Source organism: Ochotona curzoniae, unplaced genomic scaffold (genome assembly GCF_017591425.1).
Source record: "Ochotona curzoniae isolate NIBS_2020 unplaced genomic scaffold, NIBS_Ocur_1.0 scaffold_3890, whole genome shotgun sequence".
NCBI classification, from domain to species: Eukaryota; Metazoa; Chordata; class Mammalia; order Lagomorpha; family Ochotonidae; genus Ochotona; species Ochotona curzoniae.
The window spans coordinates 31076492-31098490 of record NW_024467115.1 but is presented as its reverse complement, the minus strand read 5'-3'; the positions used below and the strand labels follow the sequence as shown (position 1 = coordinate 31098490).

General features: G+C 41.3%; 1 protein-coding gene across 1 annotated transcript in view; it reads left to right on the top strand.

Moving 5' to 3' along the window:
* The window catches only part of SYNE1 (spectrin repeat containing nuclear envelope protein 1), a 444597-nt gene that overhangs the window by 192801 nt on the left and 229797 nt on the right, over positions 1–21999 (top strand). The window contains exons 44-54 of the mRNA XM_040965176.1: positions 292–450; positions 2251–2433; positions 4635–4736; positions 7101–7304; positions 9096–9303; positions 10123–10235; positions 13091–13296; positions 14499–14654; positions 17225–17516; positions 18141–18313; positions 20887–21196. Of these exons, the coding sequence (XP_040821110.1) occupies positions 292–450; positions 2251–2433; positions 4635–4736; positions 7101–7304; positions 9096–9303; positions 10123–10235; positions 13091–13296; positions 14499–14654; positions 17225–17516; positions 18141–18313; positions 20887–21196 (2106 nt within the window). The remainder of the gene's footprint in view (positions 1–291; positions 451–2250; positions 2434–4634; positions 4737–7100; positions 7305–9095; positions 9304–10122; positions 10236–13090; positions 13297–14498; positions 14655–17224; positions 17517–18140; positions 18314–20886; positions 21197–21999) is intronic.

Below are 21999 nucleotides of genomic sequence, written 5' to 3'. Positions count from 1 at the left end.
AACTATGTTTATTTTAGTGAATTGTAGAGCTGTTTTTCACTCACAACTAATCCGTTACCTAATTCTTCTTGCAGCATAATTATTTGTGAATAATTCATGCTAACAAGGTCAACCTTTTTTTGGACATATTGATATCCTAAAATTCTAGTATTTTAAGGAAATATAACTAAGTGTATATATAATGAGCAGTATTGACTAATGGCATTGCATTTGGTTGATCATAATTAAATTTCTTAGAGTAATATTGTTTTAAGCTAGATTTAATACTCATTAATTAATTTATGTCCACAGCATGAAACTGCCAAGAATGAAATGAATAATAAACAGAAAGTACTGGATAGTTTTACCAGTAAAGGAAAACATTTGTTATCTGAGCTGAAAAAAATCCAGAGTGGTGATTTCATCCTGGTGAGAACAGACATGGAAAGCATCGTGGACAAGTGGCTGGATGTAAGACAATCTCCAAGCATTCACCAAACAGTTTAAATATTCATATTACTTACACTCCTGGGCAAAGAATTATTCAGAGATGTGCATTTACCTGTAATTTCTAATGCTGAAGACAACAGAATATTCTAAAAGAAAGTAATGTTTGCAAAAAAAAATTTTAGAAAGCAAAGAGATCTGTTTGCTTGATTTTATTAAAATCTGACCAGCAGATTTTTTGGAATTCCACATGATAGCTTTAATCATAACAAATTATACCTCTGACGGCTTTTCTACTCAAAAATTCTGAAATTATAGATTAAAGTAGAGGAATCATTTATAAATATCTTACTGAATATGAAGTTGTATTATGTAATAGTGTAAAGCACGGAGGTTGTAATTTTGCACTGGGAAATAACAGACCTCACGTTGCTGGGTTTTAGTTTGCTTTGTCACTTACTAGCTATGTGACCACAGAATAAGTCATCTGAGCTTCCTGGAATTCTAAGTGTCTACTCATAAATGTTTCATATTACCTTACAGTTAAAAAAAACACAGGGAAGTTTATTTTTATTTTTATTTTTTTTTAGTACCCTATTACCACTAAGTTCAGAAGTTCCTTACCTAAGCTAAGTTCACAAAAGTTAGACATTAATATTTGTGTAATGGAATCAAGACAGCTAGATAAGACATTATATACCTGTAGTTCAGAGAGATCACTCATTGCATAAGTGAAGTGTTAACCAATACAATTTTAAGTGCATGTGTTTTGTTATATGCAAGACTACAATGCCAGGATTGGTATTGTGGCGCAGTGGATAAAGCTTTTATCTGTGAAGCCACCATCCCAGATGGGCAACAGTTCCTATTCCATCTGCCTCATCTCAAGTCTGACTTCGCTCCTTACTAATGCACCTGGGAAAGCAGTGAAAAAGGGCCCAAGTGATTGAGCCTCTGTAGCTCTTGTGGGAGATCGAGAAGTTTCTGGTTTTGGCCTGGCTGGGCTTCAGTCATTGCAGCCAGACATCTGACTGATGAACCAGCAGATGGAGGAATTTTTTTTCTCTTTCTCCTCCCCTGCCCAACCTCTGTCTGTGTTCTGTCTCTCTTTCTCTAATTCTCTGACTTCCAAATACATAAATATTTTTAAAAGAATATAATGCCTGTTATTGTGCCTCAGTATTCCAAAAATATCATCCTGTTATTATTAAAAATAAGTGTAACACCTTCTGAAATAAACCTTGATCTTGTAGAATTCTGACACGGTTAATTATATTTTAGTAGATTCATAAGTAGACCTGTTGCTGGTATCCCAACTTACCAATAAAAAATCCAAGAAATCCAAACAACTCTTTTTAAGATTTTTATTCATTTGTTGGAAAGTTATACATAGATACACACACACAGACAGAATTCCTGCATTTGCTGGTTCACTTGCCAGATGGCTATAAGGGCCAGGACAGAGCCAAGCTAAAGCCAGGAGCCAAAAACTGCTTCTAGGTTTCCCATGTGGGTGCAGGAGCCCATGCACTTGGACCATCTTCAGCTGCTTTTCCCTGGCCATTAGCAGGTTGCTGCATCAGAAGTGCAACAGGTGTGACATGGATCCTTACCCAGATGGGATGCCAGCACAGCAGGAAGCAGCTTTACCCACAGCAAAACAATCCCAACCCCTCAAACGACTCTTCTAAATAACATGAAACTAGCTGTGTATTGGCTGGCATTAAGCCGAGTCAGGGACAGATGAAGGAAGCATTCTTGGTGAGAAAATGAGACCTGGAAAGCTCCAGAAATCCCTGCCGTGTCTTGTATCTTCAATCCTAGGTGTCAGAGAAAATTGAAGAAGCCATGGATAGGCTGAGGAGAAGCCTGTCCATCTGGGATGATATTCTTTCAAGTAAAGATGAAATTGAAGCATGGTCGAGTAACTCCGTTTCACAGCTGGCTGCGAACACCAGCAACTTGGACAACAGCATCAGAGATGAAGAATTCCTTAAAGAGCTCGAGGTACATTGGTTGTACGGGCGGGGGGACTTGTGGTATGAGCTTGTGGGACCCCATGGGCTACAACATGTTTCACAAGTTCATCCTTGCTTTCAATAAAGCATGTGAGGTTACAGGACCTTTTGCTAGTTACCTGCAATTTGAATAGGCTACAGTAAGAGGGGTTTTGTTTTGTTTGGTTTTGTTTTTGTTTTTTTGTTTTGCTTTTATCTTTGTCATTTCTTAGTAGGGGCCTCTACTTGAAGTAATAGTAAAATAAAAGTATACTTGTCTCAATTTTTATGAGAATATGGTATTTGGAGGAGCCACAGGAGACTTGAGAACAAAGTCGTGTTTGTAATTTAGTAATATTTAGCATCTGTTTTCTTCACTGGACACATACCTGTTTACTGACACTCACCCACGTGCAACTTTGCTGCTATTCTACTCCCTTTTCAGAACTGGAAAGAAAATGGGAAATGAAAGTGTTATCGGCATCCATAGAAAGTTTCCAGTCACCTACGTGTTTTGACCTTTTGCTCCCATTTCTAGCATCTATATTTATCCATTCATTCTTCAGTTCTTAATATCTACTTAAAATATGTGGGACACTGTTTAAGACACCAAAAATACAGTGGAAAAACAAGTCCTGGCTATCATGGACCTAGCATTACTTAGGTTATGATGTGAACCATATAAAGTTTCAAGTACTAACTGGATTACGGAAAAAGAAGCACTGGGAGAGAAACTAGAGTGAGGAAATTTTTAAAAATAATAATAGGGGAATGAATTTTCTTGCGCAGCTATGCAGATCTCTTTGACCTAAAAGAACATTCTGGATTTTATTATGATCTAAATATGATTTCTGAGGGTAATCAGAAGTAGAATTTTTCCAAAGGAGAAAAGTCAGAGTAAGACATACTATATTTTAGTTGCTGTCTCTGATATTAAATTTACATTTTAGTTCCAATGCTGGTTTGCCTGTCCCGCATCTGGCTTAGAAAATACAATTGTTAAATTTTCAATAATTTTATAAAAGTGATAAAAAAAGTCCTTAAAATGAAATTGTAAATAAATTTACTTACATTTATTTAAAGGTGAAGATAATAAACACTCGAACTGTATGATTTCCACATTATTCTCGCATACATCATGTTTCTCTAGGGCCTTAACTTGTTGGCGTAAAAACTAGCTGTGTTGTAGGTGCTGGGAGTCCTGTAGACTGGGCTGAAGCTGTGCATCCTCCAGCTCTTGGTGCAAGACATCACGCGTGGGTGACTAGAGGCGGGAGGGTTGTGACCGTGACTGTGGTGCTCAGGGACTCAGGGAACCAGTGTGCCTCAGCCCACTCACTGTGGGATCCACTCACTGATGGGCTCAGGGCATTGGCATCTGGGTGTGAGTCCCAGAGCCCCCTGGGTTGCAGTGCCGTGATTTGGGCATGTGGACGGGAGCTCTCATGGCAAAGTCTGCTTCAGGAGCAGGCTGCTGGCTCTGGCTCTGCTTTGTCCCATCCTAGTATATGACAAATTCAAGGCATCAGGAAGTTCATTAGCATCCACAGAGCACCAAGTCAGTCTCTTTAGGTAAAGATCAGCGATTCTTTAGAGGTTTCTTTGTGTCCATAAATAACCAATAAAGTCCATGATCATGTAAGTTGCTCAATCATTTGATTTTTTCTTGTTTCCTCAGTACTAAAAAAATTAAAAAAAAAAAACTGGATGCCAGTTTACTAGTTAACTTGATTTTCTACATTAATAACCTATAAATTTCTGCTTTAAATGTTCCCATGTATTATAGCTGGTCTACAGCTATTAGGCTCTGCTGATGGAAAGTGCTTCTTTTAGAGTTTCATGTGTCCATAGTAACCAGTGGTATTGCTGCTAACGAATAAATGGCAGTTAACTTTATGAAAATACTCACTGACTCAGGATTTTTGGTCAGTATTTAATTTTTTCCAGGGGCTTTTTTTCCCCTACTAAAAGAGAGTGGGGAGAAAGAAATTTCCATATCCTCCCTCACATCCCAAGTGGACATTATGGCAGCATTTTCACATTTAGGAATAATGCTGCTCAGAAAATGAGACAATTATTTTTCATGCTGACTTAAGGTTGGTACTTAGAGTAAGCGCTTGACAATACTAAATGCCAAATACAGTGTGTCCGTTTTTGATTAGCTGTGCTTCCCCCACTCCTCTCCACCACTTTTCTCCTTAATTTGGACAGTGTGAAGTTAAAAACAAAGCATTGAGATTGGAAGAATTGCATTGTAAAGTTAATGATCTTAAGGAATTAACAAAAAATCCTGAGACACCACTGGGCCTTCAGGTAAGCACTTCTATTTTATGACTGTTGTTCTGTATACGGGGTTCTGTGTCTGTCTGACGGGCTTGCACGCGCGTTTGTGTGTGTGTGTGTGTGTGTGTGTGTGTGTAGATAGATAGATAGATCTTTACGTTCTCATTGTTATCAAAGCTCTAAGAAAACATGTGGATTTTATCAGAGACATAGGGGATAAAATATCGGTATTTTTATAATTCCTTTTGCTAAAAGCAATAACATTCCCAACTGAAATGCTATAACATTAGTTGGATTTTTCCCCTTTTCTGAGCCTTGGAAACATTAGCCAGTTTGCTGCAAAGATCATCTTATGTCTAAATAGGAACAGAAATCACTTTCATGAATATTAATGTTCCTGTTGATGATGCCAAACTGAATAGCTAGTGTTGGAAGGATCCCCATTGCAAATATCTCTTTCCCTTCTTCCTTTCTCCTTTCCCCTCTCTCTCTCCTTTCTTTTTCTTCTCCCCCATTCCTCCCTTTCCCTCTCACTCCCCACCCACACACACACGCACGCACCACCCCCTGCCTCACCCCACCCCCCCCACCCCCCCACCCCACCCCCTACCCTACCCCACCCCTGTGTAAACTGAAGGAAAGAGATGCCTTAATCTTGCGGAGAAAGTTTCAGTGGTCCCATCTAGTGAATGTCACTCTGCTGCATTAGATGGCAGGCACAGGAGTGTCCAACAGTCCTCAAGGGGATGGATGGACCTGCTAAATGCTGTTACATTTGCCAAAGGAGAAACAATTGGTTGTGATGGCCAACACCTCAGATTTTGGGATGGCCTGAAGGATGCTAGAATGTGAACTGTGGTCCAAAACTGATACATGAGAGGAAAAGAGGATTCCCATGGGAGGCTTCCTTAGATTGTCTAAGGAAGTGGAATGGGGGTTGGAGAGATCCTAGTAACAGGACTCAGAGATCCCAAAGAGACAAGAGAAAGAGACAGACTAGCGTGCAGCTCCATCAAGGAAGCTTCGGTGTGTGGGCAAGGAGGCTCCTATGCGATACTAAGTGCTTAGGTTTAAGTTCTGGCTCTGGCACCTCTCTCCAGCTCACTGCCAATGCTGACTTTGAAAGGCAGTGAAAGTACTGTGGTACTTGGGTTCCTGCTACTGATCTGGGAGGCCTGGATTGAGCTCCTGGCTTTGGCCTGGCCCAGCGCTGGCTACTGTGAGGATTTGGGGAGTCAACAACAGTTCGAAGCTGTCTTTCTCTTATCTGTCTCTCTTCTCTCACTTTCTCTGCATCACTAAGCCTCACCTTAGAAAGAACAGATGCCAGCATACCGTAGCTGTCAAATGACTCAGAACATCTTAATCTGTTTCCCGTCAGTCTGAAACTGCAGACTTCAGAAATTGCAGTGGAGTTGGAATAGAAACAAAGAGAGAGAAGCGAGTCCCTGGGCCCCTTCTCCACTGTGTGCTTCTCTGCTTGCAGCAAATCAGAACTGGGAGTAAGAAAAGAAGCTGCTATTCAAAGCTCAAAACTTTGATTACCAAATAGGCTTGGCTGTTTGTACAGTTGAATCTGCTCCAGAGGACTCAATCCTCCTGAAATACATAATTTGTTGTGTGGAAACTATCCAGTAACACTGTTTATAAAGGAACATGGAAAATAGAAGAAAACGTGCTTTGTTTATTCTAATTAGTGAACACATCTGGGCAGAAAGTGCCTGCTCCCCAGAGAGAATGCAAGAACACCTTTGGGAATTCTGTTTAGATCTGTTTTTAGCACAAGGAGTTACTGGAACCCTGAGCCAGTCTGCTACTTTTCTCAGCTGGATTGAGTAACCCCTCCCTCCCACCGGTGGGTACTAAACTCAGTTGCTTTGCTTCCTGTCTGGTTCCCTGATAATGTAGCAAGGAAAGCAACAGAAGATGGTTTGGGCCTTTGCTACCCATGTGAGAAACCTGAGTGCCATTCCAAACTGCTGGATTTAACATGGCCTAACCCAAGCCATTGTGGCCAGTTAGGGAGTAAAGCAACAGATGAAAGATACCTCCTTGCTCATTCCATTCCTTCCTCCTTCATTGTCTCTCTCTTCCAGCTCTTTCTCCCACTCATTTAATAGATAGATAGATAGATAGATAGATAGATAGATAGATAGATAGAGTTTATAAAATGACTACTACTTTAATATCCATGTTTATTATAATTTACCCTGTTGATTTCTTCACATCACTTCCTATGTTTGACAACTTCACCCATTGCTTTTCTATCCTGGAAAAAGACATATTAGCTTTGGAACTGACTTCTGTGGTAAGACTTCTGTATATTTGACAATTAACTGTACATGAATAGGTATCCTTCCAAATAAAATTTCAATCTCAATTATGCATGTTTAGTTTATAGAAGTGGATTTAAGGCAAAAATTGGAGCATACCAAAGAACTCACTGAAGAAGCCAAAGAAACTTTGAAAGATTATACTACTCAAAGTGCACAAGTGGAGAAATTTATGAAGGACATGACATCGTGGCTGACAAAAGTGGAAGAGTCCCTGATGAACTCTGCCCAAACTGAGACTTGTGAAGGGCTGAAGAAAGTGAAGGTGCGTAATAAACTCTCATTAAGTGCTTGTACTTGACTGGTGATATTACTTCTCTTCCACAGTGACCATAACACAGATATAACCTCTGTTCTCAGTTACTCCTAGTAATAGCAGCAAGGTCAGTCATGAGACTGAGCACAGCAAAGAAAGCAGTAGATGAAAAATTGCATGCAGATATTTGGGAATCTAAGAATAGTCTGGAAACAGAAATTATGCATTGCATTAGGTCCTGCTCCGAAGTTCCAGAAGAGCTATTTGACTGTCTATGAATTTTCAAGCTAGAATGGCAGATAGCTTTTTATTACTTTTTAAAAAATGGCCAATAGGACTATTTTCATCTGTAGAATGATATATTTTTGGTAAGAGGCAGAAATGAACTGAGAAAGCACTTGACTTCCATGTCTGCATCAATGAATGATATTTCTGCTCAAATGTCTTGAAAAGATGTGAGTTGCTTTTCAACATATTTGTTCTACTTTCATTTAACAAGCTTGCACACCATCCTTCGGAGTGGGAAACTTTTTTTTTCTTTTCAGGAAAATTTGGAGATTTATAACTTCATCACAGGCCATACAAAATTATTAACTTAAGAATTAGCCTGCGATAGATTTATTAAATTCAGGATCTCTTCAATGGTTGCCTTGGCACTGCCAGAATAAATGATTTTGTGCATGTTATCTGACTAACTGATGAGGTAATCTCTAGTCCTGCTACACAAGGGATAGATCATTTTAAATGTATAGCTGCTGCTTCTGGTGTTGCCTCTGACCCAAAACAAAGTACAAACAGCTCCTGGAGAATATGAACAGTGGTGGTGCGCTTTTATGAAAGAACCATTTACTTCTGAGAAACAAGAAGGCAGTCTGGGAGCGGAAGCTGTTGTCCTGCTTGACTCCCCAGATGCTGGCATGGCCCTGGTTGAGGCTTTAACTAGGAAACAGGAATTCAATCCAGGTGTCCCTAAGGGGTGGCAATTATTTATTTCTGCTGCCTCCCTGGGCCTGTACCTTCAAGAAGCTCTAATCAGGAATCCTAGCCAGGTATTGCACCCAGTACTCCAGTACTCCATCCAATACAGCATTGGAATGTCTTAAACACCAGCTACATGACTGCCCCACGCACTGCCGTAATTTTAAGTGGCTAAAACCATGATGGGGAGCTGGAAAGCTTAAGGATAGATTTCATTTGCTTAAAGTCTTACACTACAATCTGAATCCTAGCCATCTTCCAACAGCTATTTTTGCTCAAGGAGAAAAGCTAGAAAAAAGGTTGAAAAAATCAGTGTAGTTCTATCACAAATATTCAAAATGAAAATATCACCAAAATGTTTCTACAGCACTGAGTGAATTTCTTTTTTTAAGTTTTTATTGCAAAGTCAGATATACAGAGAGGAGGAGACAGGAGGATCTTCTGTCCGATGATTCACTCCCCAAGTGAGCACAATGGCCGGTGCTGTGCTGATCTAAAGCCAGGAGCCAGGGACTTCTTTCTTGGTCTCCCACACTGGTGCAGGGTCCCAAGGCTTTGGGCTGTCCTTGGCTGATTTCCCAGGCCACAAGCAGGGAGCTGGATAGGAAGTGGAGCTGCCGGGATTAGAACTGGCGCCCATATGGGATCCCGGTGCGTTCAACATGACGACTTTAGCTGCTAGGCCACCGTACCGGGCCTCTAGTGAGTGAATTTCAACAGCATCAGTTTGAGATTTAAAACATAATACCCCAGTGGATTTGCTAGAGTATTGCTTTCTTGAATGATGACTGTCCTCGACAGCAGTACACTGTTCTTCCATAGGACACGCAAAAGGAACTCCAAAGTCAGCAAAACAGCATCAGCTCAACCCAAGAAAACCTTAACAGCTTGTGCCGCAAGTACCACTCAGTGGAGCTGGAGAGTCTGGGTGTGGCACTGACAGGCTTGACAAAGAAGCATGAAGCTGTGAGCCAGCTGTGCTCCAAAACTCAGGCCAGTCTGCAGGAATCCCTGGAGAAACACTTCCATGGTAAGCTCCGAGGGCTCTTGGTGTGAGTAATTCGATTAGGAAGGATCCAAAGCAATTGCTGCCTAGAAACTGCCAGCAACTTCGAGGAAATTTTCCAGATGGATATAATTTCAAATATGTTTGTATTTGGGGGTTTGAACAACAGGACTGCAGTCCTTGTGCAGACTCCCTCCTGTTTCTATCTGAGAAGTTTGGGGTGCACCATGCTAGCAAATCCAAATTTCTTATGGTTTTTCCACACATAGTTCACGTGTATGGAAAATTACTTCCACTGGTGTGGCCCTCAGGCACTGCCCAAAGAACTGCTGAAGGTTTGGTGCTGTGATGAAGTGATGGGACAAAGGAGAGGCTATGAACAAATGGGCTGTCCTGTGTCTCTGTGGCCGCTTCCCTAGAGCCGTGGCTGAACTGAGACAGGAATGTAAGGACCCCCGATCAATAGAGTAGAAAGAAGAGCTATCTCTTTCCCAGGCCTCCTATGTGGCCTCAGTGCCTTTGGTGCATTTTCCTCTTTGCACTCCTGGATGATGCATCAGGCAACTCACCGTCTTTACCCAAAGAAAGAAATACTTTGGGACATTAAACATTTTGAGGATACAAATTTCTTCTCATTCTTCTCATTCTTTCCTCTGGGAGAAATCTCTCAATTCCACCCTGAACCTTCATGATTGCAGATTCTATTGTTTTGTACATCTTCTGTCTGAAATAGTTTGCAAAGTAGGATGACATGGGCTGAAGGACAGCAGAAGTTCACTGTGGTAATCCTGGAAGCTCATTGGATGTCTTGGATTTCCTCCTGATTTTTCTCACCTTCCACAGATTCAATGCAGGAATTCCAAGATTGGTTTTTGCATGCAAAGGCAGCAGCAAAAGAATCCTCAGATCGCACTGGTGACAGCAAAGTATTGGAGGCAAGGTTGCAGGACCTGCAGGTAAGCAGTCTGCTTCCTGTTCTTTGCTCCTCATTCTGGGCCCCAGAGATCTTCAGGTCATCACTGCATTTTTTCTTAGTCAATTCTCTCTTTTTGCCTGGCAGAATTAAGAGATGGTGCGAAAAGGCTGTTTTGAAAATAACTAGAAGCCAAGGACTTCTTGCATCTCTTTCCTCTGTTTTATTAAGCCTACTGACCGTTCTTTGGATTTGATTCAACTCAGAGACTCATTTTAATGTTTATAGTAGTAACAATATCAACAATTGAGTATCTTTACTGTCTCTTGTGGAGTTTTTGAAAGCAGGATGGAACACTACCTGTGCTTTTTAATGGCTTATGATCTAAATTTGAAGATAGAATATGTTCAAACTAAACTTATCAACAGTATAGAGTATATAGATTTGATTGGCTATAAAAACATGAATTCAGAAAAGAGAAGACCATTGTAAGGAAGAGTTAATGAATGAAAGCCATTTTGTTGAAGCTTTTTTACAGTGTTAACTATTACTAAAATTGTTTTGTCAATGCAATACCCTGTTGACTTTGCAGCCTATCAGGGAGTGAAATTGGCGTAGACAACTTGTCATATCAGAAGTCAGGAGACCAAGGTTGTTGTAGGGAAGCAATCTCACTATTGCAGGTGGAGAGGCAAATTAAAAGTGAAATCAAAATCACTCCCTTTCTAGCTTGATGCATGGCAAGATTCTACAAAGAAGTGGATGCCACAGTGCAGCAGGTAAAGCTGCCGCCTGGGGTGCTGGCACTGCATGTAGGTGTTGGATTCAAGTCCTGCTACTCCACTTCCAAATCGGCTCCTTTCTAGTGTACCTAGCAAAGCAGTGGAGGAGAGCCCAAGATCTCGGGTCCTTACACCCATATGAGAGATCCAGAGGATCTTTGGACCAGCCCAACTCTGGCCTATGTGGCCGTTGAGGCTAGCGAACCAATGGATGTAAGACCTCTCCTTGTCTGTCTGCCTGTCTCTCTCTCTCTCCATAACTTTGAATCTCAAATAAATAAATAAATAATTTTTTAAAGACAAGTTTATTTAAAAAAAAACAACAACTCCTGAGTGGCCGTTGCAATTGGCACCCTGGAGAACACTGAATTCTAGGACTGATTTACTCTGTTGAAACTATGCCCTTTACCCACTGTGTCAATGGGCCCTAGCACCTGGACCGTGAGACTCGGGGCCAGGCCAGACACTCTAACCCTGAGGCTTACAGTTTGAGCAACCATACAGGTGGGCCCAAGGCCCCAGGCCATGCAACCCCAGACCTTCTGAACTCCCAACCCCGGGCTCATGGACATAACCCCTCCACGTAGGTGGGCTCAATGATCTGTACCAGGAGACCCAGGCCTCTTTGGAGCCCCCTGCCCGTGAGGCTCATGTGTCTAGCACCCACTAAGGGCCATGGGCCCACTTACAAGGTGGTCACTGGATCCGTGAGTCCCAGTGGTAGGGGTTCCAGCATGGCCCAGTTCACCTGGCTCAGGTCCATGTGCCCACCTGGGAGAACTGGTCCTCTCCAGTGTAGAAGATGGAGTGCTAGATAGCAGACCATGGTGCACATGGAAGACGTGGTAGCTAATCAGGGCCTGCAAAGGACATCTGGTACCATAGCAGAGAATGGAGAACAGAACACATGGACAACTTCCACAGCCAAATGATGACAGCAAATATCTGGGTGACTGGAGACTGAAAGGTCGACAGTATCAGGCCATAGACATTGGAAGGGATTCCTCATCCATAGATCAGTGAGATTAATAGCATTTTGAATCTTTTGCATCTACATGGGCAAAACCTTCAGAACATGTGCCATTGTGACCCTGGATTGATATCGGGTACCCGTTCCCCATCCTCGGGTACTAGGATGGTAGGAAGGCTGGGTATGGCCTTTCCGTTTATCTCTCCCCTTCCCTCAGAAATGGGATGAAGAAATAGAAAGCTTGAGTCTCAGCACGGAAACCTAGTGGCTAAAGTCCTCACCTTGCAAGCACCAGGATTCCATATGGGTGCCAGTTATAATCCCAGGAGCCATGCTTCCCATCCAGCGTGTGGCCTGAAAAAGCAGTCGGGGACAGCCAAAAGCCTTGGGACCCTGTACCCACATGGGAGACCCAAAAGAGCCTCCTGGCTCTTGGCTTCGGATTGGCACATTGTGGCCGCATGGGGAGTGAATCATCGGACAGAAAATCTTCCTCTCTGTCTCTCTTCCTCTGTGTATATCTGAATTTCCAATAAAAAAAATCTTTAAACAAATCAAACAAAATGATAGAAAGCTTGGAAACAATGATCACACCCACTTCTCCCTAACCCTAGATTCTTCCCAATCAGATTGACTATGCAAACATCATCTAAAATAAATAAATGAATTCCAAAAAAAAAGAAAGAAAGAAAAAGAAACGAAACCCTTGTATTTGATCCAGAGAAGAAAGGAAAGGTCCCGAAACTCAGAGTGAACCTTCGTGCAGCCTGGGTTAGCGCAGGAGCAGGAAGAGGGAGGGCTGAGTAGCTAACTGTTTAGAGGGATGCCACTTACCAAATGAGGAGGTGACCCCGGAACTTGGCTGCGACAGTGAAGGTAGTAATGATTGAGAAGCAGACCTTCCTCTATAGACCCACATGATGCATCAGTATCCCCAGCTAAACCGATGACTGGCTGATCCGAACCTTAGTCAGGAGCCTTCATTCCGCCCAACTACATGTATTGCTTTTCTTACCAATCTTGTAGAAAATTTTTTCCCCACTGGGTTCTATTTTTCTTCTGCTTTACTTCATAATTGTAATTAATACTCTGACACACCAGCTCTCTAATAGAAATGTCTTGTATTACTTTTACTTTCTGAAACAGAGACTTTTGGACTCAGTCAGTGATGGACAGAAAAAGCTTGACGCGGTGACTCAAGAAGGACAAACTTTATATGCCCATTTGCCTAAACAAATTGTCAGCAGCATTCAGGAACAGATCACTAAGGCCAATGAAGAATTCCAGGCATTTCTTAAACAGTGCCTTAAGGACAAGCAGGCCTTGCAGGACTCTGCTTCGGAACTCGGGAGGTAGGTTGTTTCAATTAATGTAGATTTTATTTACACAGATTGTGTTGTCAAATAATATCTGAAATTGTTTCAGCTATAATCAGCTTTGACTTGAGGTGCCACACTTACGCTAGGGTGTTAATTGCTTAGACTGAAGATATTGTTTGGTTTTATTTTCTACATAAATGAAGTGATTATTTTTCACTAGTATTTGTAAATGATGTGTGTACATGTAACTTTTGTCTCTTTGGTTAACCCGGGATACTGTATCTTATGGTAGGCATTTGACATAGTCATTACAACACTTGCCTTAATCACAGCATTTGGATCCTAGTTGGGGTCCCAGCTACTTTCCTGCTAATGCACACCCCAAGGACAGCAGGTGATGGCTCAGCAGTGTTGTCCTGCTTTTCATGTGGGAGGCCAGATTGCTTTCCTGGATCCTGAGTTTGACCTGGCCTCCCCCTGACCACTGTGGCATTTGAGGAATGAACCAGCTCATAGAAGCATTCTCTCTCTCTCTATGTGTATATATATATATATATACCAAATTCTTTCAAATAGAAAAAATATATATATATGATCTTTATATTATATGGGAAGTTTGACATTCCAGTTTCTAAATTATTAAAATCTTATTTTTGTGTTTATTCCTGCTGGGATGGAGTTATGACAGAAAATACCTGTTAAAGTCACATGTAAGTGGAGGTAAATAAACATTTAGAAGAAGAAAAAGAAATCTAATAGGTATGGGAACATGGTTGATACAGTTTCAAGGCCTTTGTGGTGACAGTAATGGGTTTCTTTGCAAGCTGACATAATTTCTAAGCTTAGTTTCAAATTAATTTAACAAAGAAAGACACGGAGAACCCCTTTTCCTCCATTTTCCCACTGCTCTGCTTACTGGCCTTAAGTTAAGGCCAGTGTAAGATGTAAGATGTGGGGTTAAGTGAATGCTGGCATAGGAGATCTTCTTGCAGGCAGTTATAAGCCATGAAGGAAGTCCAGATACGTGAGATTTGGCCTGAATCTCAAACGATACAACCATGTTTCCTCATTTCTTTATCGACGGGCGGGCTGCTTGACACATACTTCTGTGACCTGAAGATTCGTAAGATTTTCAATGCTGCAGAAATGACACTGTGATGTCCACCACTAGAGCTTATGCATGACACAAAGTATGTAATTTTTTTTCTGCTATTTTTGTTTGAAATTTTCTTTAGCTTTGAGGATCAGCACAGAAAACTGAACTTGTGGATCCATGAAATGGAAGAGAGGTTAAGCACAGAGAACTTGGGAGGAAGTAAACAGAATGTTCCTGAGAAGAAAAACGAAGTTCACAAAGTTGAAATGTTTCTGGGAGAATTACTGGCTGCCAGGTATGCTACGCTGAAGGGCTGGGTTTGCTCCCTGCTGTTCAGGTTCAGGCTGCTGGCTTGACTGGCTATTTGGTTTACTTTTGCTTGGTGCTTGGCTGTTGCTAGTAATTTTTTCCCCACTGTGAAATTCTAGAATACAAATTCAGATGATGCAGCATCTTTGAGGCCACACTGGATTTGAAGAGTGTGCAGGTGGAGTTAGACTGTCTGAGTATCAGAACCATGTGTTTAATGCAAATATTCAGCCATGGAACTCAGCTCCTGTAATTCCTCAGGGAAGCCTCCACTAATTATGCTAATAACTTTGTACCTTCTTCTCTGGGGTTATTTTGAGAACCTATTAACATTACTGTGAAGGTGATGTGGAGAAGAGAAAACCATGACTTCACAGTGATTGTAAAGATACAGAATTGACACTGGCTTTTTGCCCCTGGTACTGTTTTCCGAGCTGTGCTTTCCACCCTTCCCACCTTTCACACTTGTTCCCTATTCATTCTCACCCCTGTCATTTTGGAATGCTTCCTCACCCTTAGAAGACAAACTTTCCATCCAAGTTTGCTCTGTCTGAAGCTGATGGTACTTTCTTGATCAGATAAATTATCAGGTGTCACCAATTGAGTCAATATCACCTAATCCCTTCTAGATTTCCACTGAGTCCTCTTTTTGATCAAACATGCCTAACATTCCTTAACTTTGGGGAAAAGCGTGCAAACAAATGGAGAACAGGCCCCATACTGAAAACAGATTTCTTGTGTCCCGATTTAATCCCTGAAACATGTTCTCAGCGCTTTAGTCTCATCTCTTCAAACCTTTGCAAATTCTTTTCACCCAGTTCCCACCTGGGAGTTCCTCAGTGTTAAGTGCTTTAGATTTTAATTATGCTTATAATTAAATATCCATGGTCCAGGATAGTACCAAAAAATTGCACAGAATTAGTCAAATAATACCATAATTCTAAATTGAAAACTTTCTGAAAACCTTAAACTGACTTGGCATATTCTCATTTTCCTCTTCTCCAGACTCTGTTTTATTCTTTTTTTGTATTTACTTTCATCAATTGTTCTGACTACCTCAGAGAAAAGTGGCCCAAGCATCTTGCTGAATCACCAAAGTCGATGTCTTTCTTTACTCCTCCATGTTTTTCTAATGCTGGCAAGCTTTAGCCCTGAGAAAGTCCTTGAGATTGGACTCTGGTAGGTTGGGGCCAAGTGCCAGGAGTCCTGAAATGCACTTGCCTTCAGGTTCTTTGCCACTTGGGATACGCTGAGTGCATTAGCTGATCGCTTGGATTCTCCAGCTGGGTCACCTGCTCCCTCGCATGTGCTTGTCTCTGGCACCTTCACACCTGTTGGATGTTTTCATGGCAGTAGTTTTAGTTAGCCAGGTATTTGGGGGAGATAGTTATGCATTGTTAAAGTATCCATGCTTGAGATGCCTTGCACTTTTCTCATCAGCGCCTGTAAGGGGGGTGGGGTGGGGAAACAAAAGTGGGATATACCAGTTCATATAGTTTGTTTTCTCTCTAGTAGTCAAATCACCTGTTTCAAGATGTCCCCACCGTCACCTCTGATATCTGGAGGTCTTTCCTGATATGCAAGTAACAATTCAGAATTTTGTAAAAGGAAAGGCAGCCAGGCATTCTAGAGGCTTCTAAGGGCAAATGTTTTCTCCTTGACCTGATGAAAATGGCTGTAAACTCCGGAGCACACCCAAAGTGGTTGAAGGGAGAACATTCATAACATTTTTGTCTCTGCTCAGTAGTGTGTGTGCCCTGTGCTGTGTGATAAAGGTTGGCGCCCTTGCCTCGGGCACTGGAAGCCCAGTGGACTGAGCCTGGGGATGCTGGGTGACACCAGGACCACTAACAGAGGATGTATGTGAGGAGCCCTGCACGCTGTGCCCTGTCCTGGGTAGTTGTTGATACCGCCTGCGGTTGGGATGCCTACACTGAGTTCAGATGGTACAGCTTGGAATGTAACAGGAGTGCCAAGGTGCTCGTGAGGGAGGCATCTGCTTTGTAGTCATGTGCTGTTTACAAAGGGGACACGTGTAAACATCAGAGTCTATTTATACCAAGGTGGATGTAGCAATGCTAGGAGATAAAATCATAGGAGACCACTATCATGTATGTTGTGATCCATTAATGAAAGCAATTTCCTAGGGAGGCAAATGACCGTGTACATGAATTAGCCCCTGGAACATTTCAAGGCATTTTTCATGGTAAAAGCATTAACTAGAAACAGAGAGGTGCTAATAACGAATCTCCAGAGAAAGCCTGGGCCCATTTTCTGGACTGAATTCCTAACAAGACAGTTGGCGTCATCCCTGGCATTTGGTTGTGGACCAATACAGATTGAATCCTATTCCCAAATGTGTCTGGACCACTCTGTGAGAGACCACAAGAGGACGCAAGCAGCCAGCCCAGTTCCCAGAGTTCTAATTATACTGGCATGTCAGTTCTAAACTCTAGCCTGCTTCTCGCTCCAACATCAACAATCACCGATCACTCCCCCACTGTCTAGAAGGTCAGAATTTTAAAAAAAATATTTTTCCTTTTTTTTTTTTCCCAGAGAGTCGCTTGATAAGTTTTCCCAGAGAGGGCAGCTGCTCAGTGAGGAAGGCCATGGGGCTGGAAAAGAGGGCCGCCTGTGCTCCCAGCTGCTCACCAGCTACCAGAACTTGCTCAGGATGACCAGAGAGAAGCTGCGCAGCTGTCAGGTGGCAATCCAGGAGCACGAAGCCCTGGAGGATGCCCTGCAGAGCATGTGGTCCTGGGTGAAAGACGTTCAAGACAGACTGGCTAGTGCAGACAGCACCATCGGCAGCAAAGACACCTTGGAGAGACGGCTGGCTCAGATCCAGGTAAGGGAGACTGACAACAGCTGAGGTGCTTGGGTTCGCACCGCTGGCGTTTGAGTTGGAGTCTAGTGCTCTGGGGGCATCTCTAAATGGAGGTTGTGTATTACGCTGGAGAAACGTAACAGAAGGGATAGGTAGGGCTCCTATTTCGCCTTGTGGGAATAGCTTCAAATCCTTTAAAACTGCTTTCAGTAGTTAAACAGCAAGCACCTGTGTAAAATGCTGGCCATGCAGAAGTAGCATTGGTTCTTGTATTCTGGGAGTCCTTCGGCTATTAAGAGAGAACAATCTGCGAATTGTTGCTTGCAGCAGAGTTCAAATATAGGTCTCATAACTGAAGCAAGCAAGGGTGTGTTGCAAGCACAAAGGAGACCACCATCCCAGACTGTGGCAGTGCACCTGAACTTCACCGAGCAATGAAGGCAGATGGCTCTTAGGTTTTTAACAGGTACATTGTCACTTTGGAAATAAAATCCTTGCATGTTAGGAAGAAAGTTAATAAAATTACAATTTCTGTACCGGTGTCACAAACTTTCCATCTCCCTGAATTCTCATGAGGAGCCTAAGTCACTTACGTAGAGAATGTTTTCCTGCTGCTGGTAACGCTTGCTCATCCTTCGCTCCCAGGACATTCTGCTGATGAGAGGGGAAGGGGAGGTGAAGCTGAACATGGCCATCGGCAAAGGGGAACAAGCCTTGAGAAGCAGCAACCGAGAGGGTCAGCAGGTGATCCAGGTCCAGTTACAGACCCTGAAAGAGGTGTGGGCTGACGTCATGAGCTCTGCTGTCCGTGCTCAGAGGTACAGAGCCTCTTTCAGGGCTTATTTGCTCAAGTCAACCTGGCTGGGTTAGGGAAATGATGGGGCAGAGCTGAGGGATCCTGTGCCAAGTTGCCCAGTGTGCTGTTTCATAAAGCCAGCTGTGTGTATGCCTGTCTTTGCCTGCGCCACATTGCTCATGGGTCATAAACTAGTTCCTGTTTGTTTACTTGCTTGTTTCTGTTTTATTTTATTTCATATTGACACTCACTTCCTTAATAGCTTACCTGAAATCTTGTATATAACATGGAATCACTAAAAATACCATTTTGTAAATTCATCATAGCAAGGATGAATTTTTTTAACTTGAGCAAGTTTTGGCTGTTTGGAAAAGCATATGGCAAAGTAAGTTGAACCTAACAGTTGAGTCTTAGTATAAACTTTTCATCAACTGGAGGTCATACCCATGCCTTGAGATATAAGAATTATGCAAAGTGTTTTTAATTTGTGACAATGGGGATAGCCCTGCTATTTAGTCATGGGGCACCTCCATTGCATGGCTTTAGTAATAACTCAGAATGTTCAGCAAAGAAAAAAAACTCAGACGCTGTGATTCTCATATTCAATACAGTAGGCTTGTGGAGCTGAAACTAAACTTCTGAATGCTTGGTAACGTGCTGGCTTCATAAAATTGGATAGAATTATGCGTCTGTATTTTCCAGATGGTGGCATCAAATGCTAAAAACGAGAAGCAGACTAGTATAGTACTTCCTATCTCAGCAGGGAATTAAATTTGGCAACTACACACTAACCAAATGCTTGTGTTAAAACAATTGAAAAAGCAAGATCAAAACCTACACGGCTCTTGCCTTGTAAGAGCTCAGACTAAGGTAGGTAGAGTGCAGTGCAGGAAAGGCCAGTTAAACTGGGTTCTGAAGACTCTTGAAGACCCACGGGGCAGGCCGTGGGGGGTCCCAGGGACAGGCCTTTGTTACAGATGTTTCAGAAAATTTCCTATGCATATTTTATTAGTATAATTATTTAATCCAAACCCCCATCTTCTGGGAAGGAAGCCTACAAATACCCTGCTCTTTGGGCAGCTGTTACCCATCCTATCCTGTTCCCCCTAAAATGAAGTTTTTCTAGATAAAAATAAAACTGGCTTTCATGATAATTGTGAGAAATCTGTGATATGATTTTACATGCTTCGTGTGTAAAACAAAGAAAATCTCTTTGAAGCTACTTGCTCCCCTCTAAATCTTTATCTGCTTTACATGCCCAGGCCTTTTCTGCTACTGTTCTTACTTTTCTGAAATCTTTCTACTACATTATCACTGATAAAATAATACAGTGGTACCTCTTCAAGACAAAGCACAAAAATTACCTCTTTTTGGAACTTTTCTGATATTTTCTCTATTTTCCTATTTAAAATCTTTAACACACACACAAAAAAACTTAGCTTTAGTTCTATTAATTGCTTGCTTAAAATAGATTCTCACTATTCAGCAATGAGGGTGGAATTGATGAGATATATCTAAGCATAAAAACAATGAGACATTACCATTAGTCATGCTTCTATTTTATAATAATCCTTTTACTTTCTATACTTCATAAGGTAAATATCCTGCTTGGTAATTATTCAATATAAACATCTTTATTGTGCTGTTCATTATGGCACTAGCATCTCAGAAGTTAAATCAATGGTTGGCTGAAAAAAAAATGTTTCAAGTAAAGGATGGGGATTTATGTATGGTGAGTTTCTATTGATGTGAAACCAATGGCTTGAGAAATTGGTGAACATTTGTTCACAGCAGGATGATTGGTTAGAAGTTCATATATCATGCAACATACCTGCAAGATGGCATGCTTATATGTAAAGGAGGTTGAGGTTGGGGTTGAGGGCCGTCCCCATGGAGAGCCCAAGATAATGTGTAAAACTGAATGGTGGGGCTCGTCCCTAGAAACCATGGTATTTGGCTATCCTCAAATTTGTCTACTTGATTCTTGTATTTGTTATTACATTTCTTACTTTGAAAATACATGGATTTTTCATTCATTCACACATTTAACACTGAAGCACTAGGGTGTGTGTGTGTGTGTGTGTGTGTGTGTTTACTATTACAAAACCCAATGTAGTAACAATACTTACTCAGGAAGAATACCTTGAGTTTTGAACTCCAGTGAACACATCATTACCATCTTATTTCAGTAAGATAAACTAACTCTAAGAAAATAAAGAGTTGATTTGAGTGTATTAGATGAAGTTAATGTTGCAGTGTTAATTTTTTTGACAGTAAAATACGTCAAAATACGTCAAAAATTTGTCTCTGAGTAGGATTCAGGTGTTTAGGACATTTTGAATTTGTGCTTAGGACAAGTCTCTAAGTGCCTGTATGAGACTCTACTATAACTTCTTTCTTCAAATTGCACATAGATTTACTTAATTTGAAGGGATTGCATCACCCATCTATGAATCATAAGTAGTTTCTCTTCTTGTATTCAGTGTATTTAACAGTGTCTTTTGATTAAAGCAATGTACACAGTTATGACATTGTGGTTGGTTTTCAGTAGAGATGTCAAATAATCCATTTTATTATATGTGATATTGATTTTAGCACTTTAGAGTCTGTAATGAGCCAATGGAATGACTACATGGAGAGGAAGAACCAGTTGGAACAATGGATGGAATCCATGGATCAGAAAGTCGCACATCCCGTACAGCTGCAGCCTGGTCTGAAAGAGAAGTTTTCCCTGCTGGACCACTTCCAGGCCATCGTGTCTGAGGCAGATGAACGCAGCGCAGCCCTTCACCGCCTCTCTGCCAAGTCCAGGGAGCTCTACGAGAAGACAGGGGATGAGTCCTTCAAGGATTCGGTTCAAGAGGAACTCAAAGTTCAGTTTAATGATATAGTGACTGTTGCCAAGGTTAGTGCTTTATCTTGCAGAAGCACCAAGATAGTTACTAGTGAAGTTACAGGAAAATAAACTGCTTCCAAATTGGAACATTTGTGAATAAGTTCATATACCACCTTTGAGTACAATCCTAATCTTTGCTTTTTTAAAAATTTTTTATTTCTCCACTTTTTTTTTCATTTTTGGAAAGATTGAACATCAAGTATCAGTGTTTGGTTTTGGTGGTTTATATAGTGTTATATTAAATAAAAGTCTGTTTCCAAGATTTCAATTATGTACAAAGCATTGTATTTAACTCTCATCTTACTTAAAGCTGTATTTTCATATCTTTGAAATATAGTCATATTAAATATTATCAGTTCTTTATGTGAATATTTTCTACATGATTTTTTCCTTGGTTATATATATGAATATTATAGAAATTATGAGATAAAATGTACTTCTCTTTATGCTTTGGTTTATGTTTTATAAATTCTAATTTATACTGCAGCGATTAATATATAGGTTTGTCTTTTTGATTCTCAACTTAGTGATCATTAATAATCAAAACTCAAGAGTCAAAAGACCCCAGTATAATTTTGGCCTTGACATTTTTTTGGGGGGGAGGGGACATCACTTAACCTCTGCAAACCTCATACTTGTCTCCTCTAAAATGATGATAATAATCGTATTAGTATCACATGGTTGTTGTGAAGATTGAGAAAAGGAGTCGAGCTGCTGAGCACAGTGACATGCACCAGATGCTAGCCACTAGTCAAATTAAATATGGATTGTTAGGGCAGGACTAGTAATGGTAAACTAACAGGGAAGTCATT